This window comes from Podarcis liolepis (genome assembly GCF_965112155.1).
Source record: "Podarcis liolepis genome assembly, chromosome: 3".
Lineage (NCBI taxonomy): Eukaryota > Metazoa > Chordata > Lepidosauria > Squamata > Lacertidae > Podarcis > Podarcis liolepis.
Window position 1 is genome coordinate 65,958,016 of NC_139557.1, and position 17,281 is coordinate 65,975,296.

The following is a 17,281-nucleotide window of genomic DNA, read 5'->3' on the forward strand; positions in this document are numbered from 1 at the left end:
AAATCGGTTGAATGATTTATGTAACCATCCAAATTACTAGAATTTGTGTGCACTCCCATGCATAGTCTTGAACAGAATTGTGGTAGATACCTAAGGAGGTTTACGGCTGTGCCAATTGTTTGCCTGTTTCTGGCAAAGATAATGTTTTGTGTGGGGCATCAAACCAGAGAAAATGTTTTTCAGATAAGGTCAACCTGCTTCTGATTTGCCATCCTATCCCCCCCCCCCTTAGGCAGGGCTTCATTTCCCTTCATTATATGACCCTAGACAATCAGAAACTATATACCATTTGATCCAGACTAACTGTGGGGGAGCTCTGCCTGTGAGGCTGTCTCATTGGAGGAAGTGGGGAGTGATTTCTGCCCCTCCAACAAGTTCTACAACCATCCTGTGGCCAATGAAAAGCCGTTCTGGAGGATCCTCTGGAAGGGAGGTAGAACTGGTGGTTGCAAGGGAAAAGGAGAATCAGTAACAACTGCCTCCCACTCCCATCCTCCTCCAGCTGAATCCTCTTCTGGATCTTTGTCCCCTTTACATATGGACAATATGACAAGTCTAGCTCCAAACAATTATAAACATTAGGACCTTGCAAAGCTGAGTCAGTCAGTTATGGTTGTATGCTGAAGTCACTAAGGGCACATGAAACTAATTCTGAGGAGGGAATAATGCTTTCTGAACATGAAATTTGAGAACAATTTCCCTTACATAGCCATACAGTGGTACCTCAGGTTAAGTACTTAATTCGTTCCAGAGGTCTGTTCTTAACCTGAAACTGTTCTTGGCCTGAAGCACCACTTTAGCTAATGGGGCCTCCTGCTGCTGGCATGCCACCGGAGCACAATTTCTGTTCCCATTCTGAAGCAAAGTTCTTAACCCGAGATACTATTTCTGGGTTAGCGGAGTCTGTAACCTGAAGCCTATGTAACCCGGAGCGTATGCAACCCGAGGTACCACTGTGCAACTAAGTTCTCCTAAAGGGCAGGTTGCCACTGTTCAAGAAAAGCATTTTGGTCTCAACCCGGCATACCTGAGGGAGTGTTTCCATCCCCGTTGTTCAGGGCAGACACTGAGATCCAGCTCTGAGGGCTTTCTGGCATTCCCTCACTGCAAGAAGTGAGGTTACACAGAACCAGGCAGAGGGCCTGCTTGGTAGTGGTGCCTGTCCTGTGGAATGCCCTCCCATTAGATGTCAAAGAGATAAAGAACTGCAGTCAAACCTTGGTTCCCGAACATCTTAGTTGCCGAACAAATTGGCTCCCAAACGCTGCAAACTCAGAAGTGAATGTGCCAGTTTGCAAATGTTTTTGGAAGCCGAACGTTCGATGTAGCTTCCGCTTGAGTGCAGGAAGCTCCTGCAGCCAATAGGAAGCTGCGCCTTGGTTTTCGAATGGTTTCAGGAGTCGAACGGACTCCCAGAACAGATTAAGCTCGAGAACCAAGGTATACAACTTTTAGAAGACATCTGAAGGCAGCCCTGTATAGGGAAGTTTAAAATGTTTGATTTTTTATTATGCTTTTATATTTGTTGGAAGCTGCCCAGAGTTATTATTACTATTGTTTCCCTGACTTTCCCATTACCAAATGTGCTAGGAGCTGACCTCTCTAGTCACCTTGCCCAGACCTGAATACTGAGTGTCTCCTTCATGTTCCCATAAAAATGTGCTGGCCAGTTTCAATAGGCTATTTGTCAGTAAGCAAATCACACAATGCTGACTTGCTCTAATAAAGAGGGCTTGGGATCACCTAGATGTACCTTGATTAGAAAACATCTATACAGTTAGCTATGACAGCATGGATTACAGAGCCCACGTTTACCAAGACGTGCTATGGCAGGCATCCTTGCCATATACAAAGCTAATATACAAGCATAGCAGTCACTCCTACAAAATGCTGAAAATGCTAACAGTGTCAGGGATCCTCATGGTAACAATTCCAAGATGACACTGGTGTGATAGGCCGATACAAATGCATTATGAAAATAAATATATGCAGTGCATATGGTACTTTTGATTCTTGAATACATATTTACAAAACAGACTGTCATACTCTTACAAGTCATAGCCTATGTTTTTCATGGTTTGTGAAATATCTGTTGGAAGTATAAGAAGTGAGACCCTGAAATATCTGTTTATGAGGGAATCCTGTCATCCACTTGTTGGAGAGGAATGCTGTTCAGTTCCATTCATCACAAAGTATCTACATGCATGCTTAAAAATTACAGAATATGCACGGCGCAAGGTCATGGAATCTTATGAATTGCGCAGGTATCTTCATCAAGAAGCAGGCGTCCCCCCTTTTTCAAATATTCAACTAGTTGCAAGTGATTGTGGTTCCCAGGCTCAATATTTGCATAGGAAAGATGAGATTTGTAAGAAGAGGGATTTTCAGTTGCTTAAATGACCCTATTGTTTCTTAAACAAAGAAAGAAGGAAAAGTTAATATTACATTAATATTCTTAACTAGTTCCTAAAATACTGATGGTGTTTCAACTGAAGCTCACTAATCCGAACCAAAAAAAGGACATCTATTACATTTTAAAAATAATTAGGATAGAAAGTTGCTGATTTTCCCATGAGAGCCTATTTTCTTCATGGGTGAATTATTTAAAACCACAGCCACCTTCAGCCACATTGACTGATTGCTAATTTCAGTGTGACTTTTCCAGGGCAGTGCCCTACTTCTATTTAATGGTACTAAGAATGCAGATTCAGACACACCATCCATTTATATGCTGTATCTGGGCCAAGTGAGCCATATTCACTATCACTGTCATATATTAGGTTTGGTTTTCTGAGGGAACATAAATCCTACTAAAATATGACTGACTTTTCTCAGAACTATGCAACTCATGGAGCAAAATTCTGCCTGCAGTTTTACAACAGGACTAATAATATGACTGTATTTGCTCTTATTATCATCTGTGTAAACACCAGAAGTCAACACTTAAATCTCTCATTCTATTTGTCTAAGAGCAAATGGATGTTTATGGGTGTCTTGATGAACATATGCTTGCTTTTGGACTAACAGAATGAGAGATCCAATGTTGATTTCTGGGTATTTACAGCAAAACAACACACTTTTAAAAGCAAATGAATAAATAACATATAAAAGCACCTGCAAACATACAAAAACAGTCACCTGTGCTCACAGCCAATATGCACATCTATTAAGTTTTTTAAATTAGTAAATTGATGTGGAGGAGAAGTGTTAAATTATTCCACCTCCCCGCCCCCTTTTCCTCAGCATGTGGCCCTTACTCTGCAGCTGCCGGGGGTTTTTTGTCATAGAGCTCCACATAAGGTAAAGGTAAAGGACCCCTGGACGGTTAAGTCCAGTCAAAGGTGACTATGGGATTGCTGTGCTCATCTCGCTTTCAGGCTGAGGGAGCTGGCATTTGTCCACAGACAGCTTTCCGAGTCACGTGGCCAGCATGACTAAACCGCTTCTGGTGCAACGGAACACTGTGACAGAAACCAGAGCACACAGAAACACTGTTTACCTTACTGCCACAGTGGTACCTATTTATCTACATGCAGCGGTGTGCTTTCGAACTGCTAGGTTGGCAGGAGCTGGGACAGAGCAACAGGAGCTCACCCTGTCACGAGGATTCGAACCACCGACCTTCCAATTGGCAAGCCCAAGAGGCTCACTGATTTAGACCACAGTGTCACCCACGTCCCTATAGAGCTGCACATAATATAGATTTGGCCCCTAGATCTGAAGTATTAGAGTTGCCTGGAAGTTTAAGTTCCTTGCAACCTCGAACCTTCCTAAACTTTATGCTGTAAAAGCTTTGCTGGGAGGTGTACAAGCCTCTACACTGAGTATTGGCTTAGAGGAAGCCAGTAGGAAGCCAAACAATCCAACTCAGCATCATGAGAAGCTCGCACAGACCCTGGCAATTCTTTAAATCAGCGGGCAGGTCGATGAGAAGGGCAGTTACGCCTTGCCAATTTGCCCCCAAGGCAACACTTGGCAAATGAGCATGGAGGCCCAAGCACTGGCTTGGGAGGTATCTATAATTGTATTCAATTTCAGGTATATCAGTACAAACAGTGGAAACAAACAGAAATACCAGCTGGTGCATAGTAGCGCACTACAGAAGGAAAACCCCTTCAGGCTTCCTTTTTATGAAATGAAATGGTGCCAGTGGGAAGCTATGCCTAATCCAAAACAACAGGGAGTAATCCTTACGTTTGCACCATTTCTTTTTGTATTGGATTAAAAAAAAAATCGCCTGTGAAAAGCATACATTGTTGTTGTTGTTGTTATACAACATGAGGCATCTAAACAAGTGCAGCTTGTAGAAAACTGGCAGCCACTTTGACTGTGGCAAACGCGCTGTGAAACAGCAACGAAAACAGTTGGTTGTCTCTTTCTTCATGACAGTGAGGAGTGCGATTGCTGGTTCTCCACCCACACACGCACGTCCCTTCCAAGCAACCTCTCTGCCTTCACACTTTCAACGCCCTCGCCGAGCATCAGTACTTTTAATTGTTGCACAAATTGCCAGATTCAGAGCAAAACTACAAGGTTACGCTATGACAAAACGAGCTAGTTCGGTAGGTTTTAAACGTGGATTAGTGGCTTGTGTGCAGTTATTTATTAATTTGTCAGCTAATCTTAATAGGTATTGTTAGGTTGACTGTTTAGATTTTTTTATTGGTGGGGAAATGATTTACCAGAAGGTGGCGGTAAGGGACTCCAGTCTCCAATGGTACTTTATTAAAGCTTAACAGTTCTTGTATCACTGAGCCCCTTTATTTTGGTTTTTTCATTTGAAGCCCCCCCCCCCCCCAGCCATTTTTCCTGGGGAAATATTTTAGGCAGAAATCCTATGCACACTTTCTTGGGATGAAGCCTCAGTGAACTCAGGATGACTAACTTCTGAGTAGACTCTGTAATATTTTTGTGAGCATCTTGCATCTGATTGGCAGAGCTAACAGCTTTGCATTCAAGACTAGAAATACTTTTTTAAAAAATGGTTGCAGGGAGGAAGAAAGGATGCTGAGAAACAATAGTTGAGGAGGGCTAATCCCAAAGATCATGTTTCTAAGATAAATTTTAGGACTATTTATTCCTTGGGATGCTTTATATGTTTTATATTTTTCCCATTTTCAAAACAAAAATATACCTTGGTACCACATCTTGCTAGCCTCTCATGTCTAGCAACTGCCTACCAAAAAGTAAGCAGAAAGCAAATAAAAAGAAGATTTTACATAAAATTTTAGGAAAAGACAGTGAAACTGGGACTGCCTACTCAGAGGAGAACATGAAAGGAAATTATGAGTGGTGGTGAAGAGGTAGTGGGGGGGGGGTCAGTGAAGTGCCTTATTAGGAGCCATCCCAAAAGCAAAATAGGCAGCAGCTGAGTGGAGTGTGGCTGCCCATTTTGTCACATGCATCAATTATATTACCTGTCAGTAGCAATCAAGTGGTATCTGAATCTTTTTGAAATAAATAAAACTCCCATCATCCCTGATCATTGGCCATGCTAGCTGATGAGGGCCGCAATTTAACCATCATTTAACTATTGACACTCTGCAAAGCCCTATAGCTTTAAAAGAACACGTAAGGTCTCCTGAATTCCTTTGGTTTTTTTCTGTTCAAGTTCCCAGATTGTGGAACTCACTTCCTAGAAAGATTTAGCAGCCCACTCTCTGTTAAAACATCTGTAGTTCACTTAAGTTTTTGAAATCTGTCTTTTATTCTGCTGCTATTTTTCATGTATGACATGGTTTAATTTGTATTAAATTGTTTTATTGTGCCTGAAAAGCAGCATGCAAATCCTTTTATAAGTGAATGCGGCTGCAGTTCTGTGTATACTTGCAAGAGAGTAAGGTCCACCAAATGCAATCGGACTTACTCTGAGCAGAGGGTTGCATGGGCTTGCACTGTAAATAAATACATAACAGCCTAGACAGGGTTTGACCATAGATCTGCCCTGGAAAGCTTCCTCTTTAAATATTGGTTTGAAATCACCAGTTCCTTGACTGCAGTTTTGATTGGGTTCATACTATAAGCAGAATGAGAGAATCACCATAGATGCCTTTATGGCTTAAAGACTAGTTAAATCTTTATGGAGTTCTGCCTGCATTGATCTGTTTTTACACCAGATTTACTCTAAGGTTGCACATTGACCCTTACAATGGAACCCATGTACATTTTGTCTCCTGGGTGTCTGGAACAATTCTTGCAAGTAACTCCTTATCTTGTAGCTTAGGTCAGCTGTACATTCTTTATGGTAAGTCTCATTGATTTTTGTAGCACTCTGCTGCTTTGAGAAGCAAGCAGATTAAGCTCTTTAAGGGACAGAAAGAGTTGCTGGTATCATTCCACAAGGATGCCGCCATTTCTAAGATGCCAACATAATCTGTTTCTTTAGCGACATGACCACACACATTAAAAATTAAATGCAGACCGACTTGCATTTGCACTTAAATTAAACTCCAAGCTATTAGTCTCTGGGGGACAACAGAAAGATTTGGAGAAAACCACTAAACTATGATCCAAAGAGTTTATGAGCTAACCTTTACAAAGTCAAAAGCTCCTCACCCAAGTGATTCATTTGAAAAGCAATAAATATCACCAATAAAAATATGTCCGTCTGTATTGGAAGGGTTTAGGATACTTTCTCGTTTTTAGCAGAGCCAATTTGCCTTGACAATATCACAGGAGGAAAAGAATTATTTGCCTATTGGAAAAACGTGTTTGTGTATGAATAGCAGATGGATGATTTTTCAGCGGACTGAATTTTCTTACGCACCTTTCATTCCTCTCTGTTCTGACACACTGGGATGCATTTCTTGGTCCTTACAGTGGTACCTCGGGTTACAAATGCTTCGGGTTACAAACTCCACTAACCCAGAAGTAGTTGCTCAAAGTTGTGAACTTTGCCCCAGGATGAGAACAGAAATTGTGTGGCGGTGGCGCAGTAGCAGCGGGAGGCCCCACTAGCAAAAGCACACCTCAGGTTAAGAAAGGTTTCGGGTTAAGAACGGACCCCTGGAATGAATTAAGTTCATAACCCGAGGTACCACTGTGTTTGGTTTAAATTATATCATCACCTTCATGAGTTGTGCTTGAATCCTCAGAAAGGTTATTATAGAGCTGTAAAAAAGGTGCAGACAAGAGCAACCAAAAGCATCATGGGGGTGGATCAGTTCCTCTTATGAGGGAAGTCTTTAGTTAGAGAAAAGGCAAATCAGAGGGGACATTATAGAAGTGTGTAAAATTATGCATGATGTGGACAGATAACCCACCCCCCACAACTCTAGAACTCAGAGACAAGGGAAGAAGCTGAAGGGTGGAAGGTTCAGGACACATGAAGTCCTTCTTCACACAGGATATAGTTAACTATGGGATTCACTACCACAAGATGTAGTAACGAATGCCAACTTGGATGGCTTCAAATAGGGATTCGACTAATTTTTGGAGGATTAAACCAGCACAAAATTAGTAGACACACAGCCATGAAACACATTGGGTGACCAATGGCCAGTCATTGTCTCTTAGCCTAACACCCCCCACAGTGATACTGTGATGATAAAATCAAAAGGGGGAGGGAACCATATATGCCACCTTGAGCTTCTGGGAGGAAAGGTGGGGTATGAATCTAATAAATATGGCTTGCATATTATCTCCAGTATCAGAGGCAGTATCCTTCTAAATACTAGTTTCTGGGGAACATGAGTGGGGGAGAACTGTTGTGCTCATGTCCTGTTTGTGGGCTTCCCATAGATGTTTGGTTGGCCACTTGAGGAATACGATGCTGGACTAGATGGGTTGTTGATTTGATCCAGCAGGGCGCTTCTTATGTTCTTATGCTTGTCCTAAGCCATGTTCAGCTTTATAGATGAAAACTTGTACCTTGAATGGGGCTTAAACATGCCCTGGCAACCAGTGTAAGCGAACAAGGACTAGTGTCCTTTAGCAAGGATGTAGCTGAGCACTTCTTTGGGCCCGGGAGTTGGAAACTTTGAGAATAAAGTTTTGCAGTACTGCAAGTGGGGACGACGGCAAAATGTTGCATTGTATAGTGCTCCTGTTCAGGATTCCAGATAGCCAGTCATGCCCTATTCCAGGATACTCCATTCTATGCCCCTTCCCCTGTGTCTTCCATCCCTGCTCCCACTTAAGCAGCAAGTTAGGACTCCCACCATTATCATTAATACTTCAGCACATCTTGAAGTTTCCGCAGACTAGTTAACACTCCCTTCTTGAGTGTTGTTGGCTACAGAAGGGCTGCTACAGAAAGTATATCAGCCACCGTCTCTATAAAGTCTAATTTTCTGCAAGTGATTTTGAGTATACCAAGCCGGATAAATAACAGAAAGTTATATTACATAGAGGTGAAGTGGGAGACGAAGCATATATTCTCATAGTTTCCTCTAATATATCATATTGAAATGACCTTTTGATTTGCTAAGGGGCATCTGCTTCAACAAGATCAAGATGCCTTTTGACATGCTCTCCTTCCTCCTTTTGGCTCCCTCTTAATAGCTTTTCCTTCCTTTTTTAAGTGATGGATGGGCAGATAGAGACGAAGTCATTGAAGGGTACGAAGCTGAAGCAAATGGGGGCATCACAATCAAGCTGCAGTCTCCGGACGTCGTGTCATTCGATGACTATTTTTTGAAAATACGGCTGGAAACCAACACGCGGAATCCCTGGTTCCCGGAATTTTGGCAGCACAGGTTCCAGTGTCGCATTCCAGGACATCCTCTAGAGAACCCCAACTTTCAAAAGAACTGCACTGGTAAATATATACATTTATTATTATTATTATTATTATGCAAACAAGAGCTTGCCATGCCCAGCCCATGTGTCTTCTCTTATTCCTGCTTCTGCATTGCAGTAAAAGCCTACATGAAATCACGGAGGAAACCCCACCATCAAATCGTGGTGGGGTGGTAGGCAAGGTGCTGTGTCAACATGGGGCAGTCTCAACTTTGCTACTACTGTTCCTTGATGAACTAAGGAACTTTGTCCCTGGCACTCCAGAGGTGAATGTTCAGTGATGGGACATCTAACTGGTGTGTTAGGTCGGACTTTCCCCATTGTGGTGCTCTCCATATGTTGTTAGACTCCAGTCTCCATCAGTTCCAGCCTGCATGGCCTAAGGGTCAGAGCTGATGGGAGCCGTAATCCTGCTGCATCTGAAGAGCACCTCACATTGGGGAAGGCTGCCTGAGATGTCCTCTGGCTCTGTTTAACCGGTTCTTAATTGGTTTTTCTCTCCTGCCGCAGCAAAGCAGAAGTTTTTGTTTGATTCTAAAATGAATTTGCAGGTGGTAAAATAGGAGAATAGAGTGAAAACCTGGCTTGATCGCCGACAAGGCCTGAGGCATTTTTTCAGACTTTCGCACACGGTGCTGAAACTGCCTTCGAGCATCTATCCTGCTGTTTGTGTGCACATTGTTAAAGCAGTCAGAAAGCAGGCAAGAGCCATTTTAAAATTAATTGTGCAGTAGAGCCAGTGGACACGCCCGCTACATACATGGGGAAAGCAAAGCAAACAAAAACCTGCCTTCAGTGAAATGTCAAAAAGACAGTGAGGTTATAATATAACTGGTGAGCTATCCCTGCTCCCAACTGAATAAATTGTTAGTACAATGATTTTTTTAGGAACAAAGGAAGATGCTTTAAGTCAGACCAGTAGTCTATCTAGCTTAATATTGTCCATACTGATTGGCTGCAGCACTCCAGAAATTTACAGGAGAATCTATCTTAGCCTTCCGGGGATATTACGGAGACTGACCTGACTGGCACCATTTGCATGCAAAGAATGTGCTCTGCCAATGAGGTGCAGTCTCTCCCTGTTATTATTTAGAGACAATCCTATGATCTCTGGGAGAGTGGCCTTGGCACCCCAGGTCTCCCCCCCCCCATTACCACCAGTAGGATTGTTCTGCGTGACAAATGGCCAAACCTCTTCTCGCCCTCTGGGATAGGTGTCCTCCCCCTCAACCAGCAAGTGCCCTCATATTGAGGGGGTGGAAATGACAGAAGGAGCAAATAAAAATGCATGTTCAAAAATATATAATTTGGATTTTCAGGGTGCATTGTATGCCCTGTATTAAGAAAAATTGCTTGGACAATGTGCAGGTGTACTCAGCAAAATCACATTTAAAATGTGTACATCAGTACTAAAATGCCAACAAACTGATAAATAACAAGGACTAAAATCTTGGTGAATTTTCATGAGGAGTTTTAAAAATTCACAAACTTGTGGAGAAATGTGGCAAATGGAAATAAAGTTTTTTGGGGAAAGGGAAAATGGAAAGCAGAGTGAAACTGAAATGGACAGATTCACCCATCCCTATCATAATGGCACTTTTCTTTACTTTAATATGCTGTTTCTTTCCAGAAGTGATTTCTCGGGACTCCTGGCAAGGAATTAAGGTCCTCTCCTGTTATTGTCCCTTTACAGAAACCCTTTGACTCTGTACAGTAATCACGTAACTATCATGGTTAGTAGCCATTGATGTGCAACAAGTAGGGAGTTCTCCCTGTTCAGGGTTCCAGCTGCTCCATTTCTCTTCTCTGATTTCTCATTTCCCCATTGCATTGTCAGTGTTCTGAGCCCACTGAGCATACTCGGCCTTCACTGGGCTATTTGAGGTTGTTTGGGATTTTTGCCCCCTTAGGTTTTTTCTTTTTTCTTTTTCTAAAACCCTTTTTGTACTCTCTGCAAGTCTCATGGTGTCCCCTGAGTCTAGGTGACACCTCCCTCTTGTGTGTGGGGGCACCTTTTTTACACTGGTAAAACTATTTTCCCCTTCAAGATTAGAAATAAGAGGGAGCCATAGATCTATTTCCCATAAACTTGTTCTTATCATTTCTGAAAAGCATTTGATGCTAGTTTATATATTGAGGGGGGTGGAATATATTTTGGTTAGATACAGGAAATGCATTGTAAATGTGTGGGATTCCCCCCACCCCTTATTTTCTTCAAAGTAATCACAGAAATATGCTGTGTTTGTACATATTTTTTTTGCTCCTCTAAAAAGGCCCAGCACAGCTGATTTTTGTTCTAAACACCAATTTTAACGCCTTCTTGATCAGAAGAGATGGAATTAATATGTGTAATATGGGGTTTTGTGTTAGAAGCCTAGATGCAATACTAAAGATCAAGGATAGCAAATTAATGTGCCCCAGCTTTACCTGCCTAGATATCTGGCCATGGCTTTATGATGCACTGCTCATGGCTGATGTTCCCCATGCGATTTCCCTTTCAGATCATCCCCACAGACTGCAGATGTGATCTTCATTTTAAGCTTCCTTGGGAATTGTGGCTGTTTGCGAAATGGAGTTATAGCTTTGGACATATGGAATATGTCTTGGTATGCAATCTGTACTGTGGCTACTGGTTGGCTTACTGGCACATTAAAACAACAACATTAAGTGGGTCCATACAGGAGGAGAGTGCATTAGCCACCCTGCAGCTTTCTGTCACATCTTTGAAATTAGGATTAGTCTTGTGTTGGCACTGTGTCCCTTGAGCACCACTGGAAAGCGCCAATGCGTTAACCAAAGCTAAGGACAAAACACAGCATGGAACAGATTGCATGCTAAGGTCTGCATTGCCTGTGTCTAAGAGCATCAGTCTTGATCTTAAACAAGCTCGTCATGTTGAATGATGTGAACAGTCACTCAAGGGAACAGAGATCTCAGGAACAGAAAAGAATGGGATTTTATGTGCAGACTACAGAGATGGAAGAACTGAATTAACCCTGAGGCTGAACAGAAAAAGAGCCTTGCTGGATCAGGTCACTTGCCCATTTAGTCCAGTATCCTGTCCTCACAGTGGCCAATCAGATGCCTATGGGAAGCCTGGAAGTAAACATGACTGCAAAAGCATATTCCCCACTTGGGAAAAGCGGCAAATGGTGTTACTGGAAGTAGTACACACTCATCATTCTTAACAGTAGGAAGCACTCTAAACATTAGGAAGAACTTCCTGACAGTAAGAGCTGTTCGACAGTGGAATTTGCTGCCAAGGAGTGTGGTGGAGTCTCCTACTTTGGAGGTCTTTAAGCAGAGGCTTGACAACCATATGTCAGGAGTGCTCTGATGGTGTTTCCTGCTTGGCAGGGGGTTGGACTCGATGGCCCTTGTGGTCTCTTCCAACTCTATGATTCTATGATTCTATGATCATGACTATTAGACATTGACAGCCTTATCCTCCATGAATTTGTTTAAATCCTTTTAACGCCTTCCAAATTGGTGGATATTACTACATTCTATGGCAGCAAATTCCATAGTTTAAATTATGTGCTGATCTTGTAACTGGTTCCGTTACTACGCCTCTAGTAAGGCTAATTCTCTGTCTGGTAGCTCACAACAGAGAGCTAGTGTGATAGCTTAATCATGGTGTGTTACTAGCTGATAGTTCAAATTGAGCTAACCTTTGTGAGGCGGTTGTTCACCCAGTTAGCCAGAGGTTTCTTATTTAGAAACCCTCACAGTGCTTCCAAAGAAAAAGGAAATCATGAGTATGGTAAATGAAAGGTTTCTTGCATGATACTACTGGCTCCATACATTTTATCAGATACCTTGCAAAAGTATATTTAATAGTATTTCATATTTAACTACCTATATACACAATAGTATTGAATATCTGAAATGTTTTGCAGACAGCTCCTAAGATACAGTATATATATATATATATATGTTTTCGTAGATTTTCACGGGTACAGGAATGCAGGTTTTGGTGTCCTCGGGTGTCTTCCCGTGTAAAAGTTGGGGTGTCTAGGCGACGTTTCGACGAGGTCTCACTCGTCATCTTGAAGATGACGAGTGAGACCTCGTCGAAACGTCGCCTAGACACCCCAACTTTTACACGGGAAGACACCCGAGGACACCAAAACCTGCATATATATATATATATATATATATATATATATATATAAATAAAATGTACTCAAATTCAGGAGGATAAAATGTTGCACTCAACATTGGAAATGTTGATGAGTTTAAATTTCAAAAATTTGGTAATACCTGCTTCAACTCTGTATTCTACATTTTCCATGGCATAACTGTGTAATTAAGTGGGAAGTGTTGACGAAGCAGATGTACAGGGAAAACACACATTGCTGTGTTCAGATGTGTATATGGATGCTGATGTCAGCATTTGATGAAGAGAGTAGCGCCATTTTTTGATAATGGCATCCAGTGGACTACTGGCAGCATTTTAGGGCTGCCACCCTTTTCCTATTTTCCATTTTTTTAATGCTGTGGGGAAAAACATATGAGGGATTGTCTCTCCAAATAAATATGTAGGATTTGTGGCAGACCTGTGAGGAAGGTGGACTCATTTTTGTCCACCACTGCTGAAAGAAACCCAGCAGCGGTTTCCCTCCATCTCCTTTACCTCAGGAATGAGGAAATCTCATTTCTGTCAAAGTCTGCTAGAGCTACCATACAAGCTTGACCTTCATTTTTGCTTACCTCAATTTTTGATAACTAATTTGCTTCATTAACTGGGTTGAGGGTTTGGCATTAATTTCACCTTTTCTAATATTATCCCTTGGAAATTAAATGGAATAAATATTAAGATGCCTGTTTTTTCCGCTGAGAGTGAGACATTCTAATTTTAACATTGAATAGAGCCTGGTGACACCAATGTCCGTGTCAGCTGAAGGATTCCAAATTGTTGAATGTTTTACTTTCCCCAATTTTCCAGCTGTGTCTCTGAGCAAGAAACAAAAGTTCATGGCAGAGAAGAATGATGTGCTCCCTCTTGTGGGCAAAATCTAGTCCTTTCTCCTTTGTGAATGCTATTTGAGATACTGTACAGTAATTAATGTGTGTATCTGGATCTCTTTCAATCTTGAGACATGAAAAGGTAAATTGAAGTGGGCTGGACTCAAAAGGACTATAGGTCCATGCAGTGTTTCCTGTTCATATGATCTGAATACAATGCATTAGTAACTGATTTGAATAGTTGCTTGAATTGAAACTTTAGGCTATGCCATAATTCATTGAAACTACAAAATCAACACATTCTTCTCCATATTAGATGGCTCAGAATCCTAAAAGTGTTTGTGCCAGCAGATAAAATGGATATGCTATGTAGTACAGCAGATAAAACTACAGCTTGTTTCAAAATATCCCATCACTATAGAAAATACTCTGGTAGCTAAACCATTGGGGAAAATTTACTTCTGTCCTCTCACCTACCACTTACATTCCCTTCTTATTGATAATTAATACTCATTTCTGGAAGAATGATGTTCCTGGTTCCCATATATTGGCTCCTCAGAAGGACTTGACTATGTTTCCACGGGCTTTCCATGAAGGGCTAGAATACTGAACTTCCCCTTTTCAGAAACTTCCCTAAATCTGAGCTCTTTATGGCAAAGCAAGAGGTTTCAAAAGAGCTGGAAAGAGGGAAATATGTCCTTTTCCTTCCCCTCTCTTGAAACTTCTCCCACTCTAGAAACCTCATCCACTGAAAAGCAGGATGCATATGATAAAATAAATACATAAAATACCTAGGCAGGTAATATTCAAGGTATGCATAAGTATATAAGTTTGTAAACTAAAAGAAAAAAGAAACATGACCCTTAGTTCAGTGGTTCCTGTGTTCCATGGAACACTGAGGGTATAAATTCCCCCCTCTCAATATTTTACAATATTTGTGTCAGACAAATTCATTCTCTGGGTAAAGGAGAAATTCACCAATTTATTGGAAGTGGGGCTAACTTCACGGCACAGACTCTTTCTCCCTCATCTCCCCTAATTTGTGTTGGCTCTAGGGCATTGTAGGGAGAAATAGGTGGCAGCCACAAAAGAAGGTGGAGAATATTCTAGGAAGTGGAAAGGGATTTTTGAATTTTTCTTAGAAAAACATTTTCTAACAACTTCTGGCTCAACTTTGGTTGTGGGTAAATACATGGCATGTTTAGGGTTCATGGGGAGGAAAGTAGGGAGGGGTGTACTGGCCTGTCAGTCTTCCTTAATATCCTAGAAGATGTCAAAAGTGTTGGCAGATGTTATAGGGAGTTTTCAGAAGGGACGAAAGGAAAAATACCCCAGGTACCCTTTTCCAGTCTCCAGAGACTTTCCTCGACTGCTGTAGAGAAATAAAGTACCGTATTTTTCGCCCTATAGGACGCACGTTTTCCCCTCCAAAAATGAAGGGGAAAAGTGTGTGCGTCCTATGAGGCGAATGCAGGTTTTCGCTGAAGCCTGGAGAGCGAGAGGGGTTGGTGCGCATCGACCCCTCTCCCTCTCCAGGCTTCAGGAAGCTATCTGCAAGCCGTGGGAGCCCACAGGAGTTCCCCCGGGCTCCCATGGCTTGGGCAGAGCTGTCTGCACCCCGAAGCCCCGGCTCGCTGAGCAGTCGCGCCAGGGCTTCGGGTAGCTCTGCGCAAGCCGTGGGAGGGCTCCCCTGGCTTGCGCAGAGCTGCCTCTTATCCCGACGCCCTGGCGTGCTGAGCAGTCGCGCCGGGGCTTCGGGTACCTCTGCGCAAGCCGCGGGAGGGCTCCCCCGGCTTGGCAGAGCTGCCTCTTATCCTGAAGCTACCCGAAGCAACTGCTGAGCACGCCGGGGCTTCGGGATAAGAGGCAGCGCTGTGCAAGCCGGGGAAGCCCTCCCGCGGCTTGTGCAGCGCTGCCTCTTATCCCGATGCCCCGGCGCGCTCAGCAGTCGCGCCGGGGCCTCAGGTACCTCTGCACAAGCCGCGGGAGGGCTCCCCTGGCTTGCGCAGAGCTGCCTCTTATCCCGAAGCCCTGGCGTGCTGAGCAGTCGTGCCGGGGCTTCGGGTACCTCTGCACAAGCCGCAGGAGGGCTCCCCCGGCTTGCGCAGCACTGCCTCTTATCCCGACGCCCTTGCGCACTGAGCAGTCGTGCCAGGGCTTCAGGTAGCTCTGCGCAAGCCGCAGGAGGGCTCCCACGGCTTGCGGAGAGCAGCCTGTTCTGGGGGCTGGGGTCGGAGGAAGCTCGGGCTTCCTCCGCCCCAGCCTCGCACCTTGGGGGGGGGGAATAAATTTTTTCCCCTTTATTTACCCCCCAAAAAACTAGGTGCGCCTTATGGGCCGGTGCGCCCTATGGGGCGAAAAATATGGTACATAGTTTTGGGGCTGAGAGCTTGGCCAGAACCTGCAGCACAGCAAAGCAGGGGAAGGTTTCAGAAATGTAAGAAAGAAAGAAAAATGTGTCTGTGTGGTGTCCCCCAATATTGAAAGCCCCAAGCAGCACTACAAGGCTGCTGTTGCAGGCTGGCTGTAGTGCTAAAAAGGAGCATTCCTATTAGGGACAGCTGGAGATACGCTGTTGAAGGTTCCTACTAGTAAATGTATAATATCTTCCAAGCAATATTGTTGAGCTTCCTAACTCTATATTCTATGTAATACAGACAAAGGTATTTAAATGTCAATAGCTCTGCTATTCAGGTTTAAAGTGACATTCCAAACCCACTGAATCTTTTAAATCAATATAAGTGCTTTATTTTAAAGGTACTTCTTGAAAATACATCAAGTACTGCTAGATATTTTGCAGCTTCACAGGGTATTATAAAACAAATCACAATAAATAATAGTATATATGCATGAGGGTTTCAGACCTAAAGGCCTCACACTCAAAATCAAGGTCTCTTTATCTCTCCAGAAAATATAACAATGTATTATTTTTATAAAGCCCATTTCAAGGAGCACAAGTGGGGGCATGTACATGGTTCACCCCCCCCCCATTTTTACCATCACAACAGCCTATTAAAACACCGCCCATCACACTTTCGCTGCACAGATACTTTTATAATGGCACCTCAGTCAACTGTTTTCCAACTATTTAGCAGAGTTGTCGTTTCCTCAGAAGCAGTGAACAGTAGACTGGAGTTATTCTGTGATAAATCACTCAACGATGCCTTGATATCACGGTCAAGAGATTTATTACCTGACCGGTCATAAAAAGCATTCTGGTAGCAAAATATTTACATTCGTTAAAGCAAACAGCTATTAACGGCATTCTTTCAGTTAAAGTCTTTCTGTCTCTTCAGCACGGCATAATTACAGGAACAGTCCGCCATCTCATTAGCAGTCCTGATGCAGCTCTCCTCGTCAGACGTCTTCCATCTGCCATCAGGTGTCAGGCAAAAGTGAAACCGATCGTTCCTCCTTTTATAGGCATGCTTAAAGTGCCACAAATGTTATGGAACCTGGAACCTTCTAGAAACTTCTATCTGTTTCTGCCAGAATGATTCCCTAACACAAATGTGTGAGGCAGGTTGTGCCGAAAGAGCATGATAGGCCCCACCACCTTGTCTTCCTCTTCTGG

The 17,281-nt window shown here is 42.9% G+C and overlaps 1 protein-coding gene across 5 annotated transcripts in view; it reads left to right on the forward strand.

The window, feature by feature from the left end:
• The window catches only part of GRM1 (glutamate metabotropic receptor 1), a 182,900-nt gene that overhangs the window by 118,543 nt on the left and 47,076 nt on the right, over positions 1 to 17,281 (forward strand). For all 5 annotated transcript variants that reach the window (XM_083496254.1, XM_083496258.1, XM_083496257.1 and 2 more), the window contains one exon: positions 8,523 to 8,758. In XM_083496254.1, coding sequence (XP_083352380.1) covers positions 8,523 to 8,758 — 236 coding nt within the window. The remainder of the gene's footprint in view (positions 1 to 8,522; positions 8,759 to 17,281) is intronic.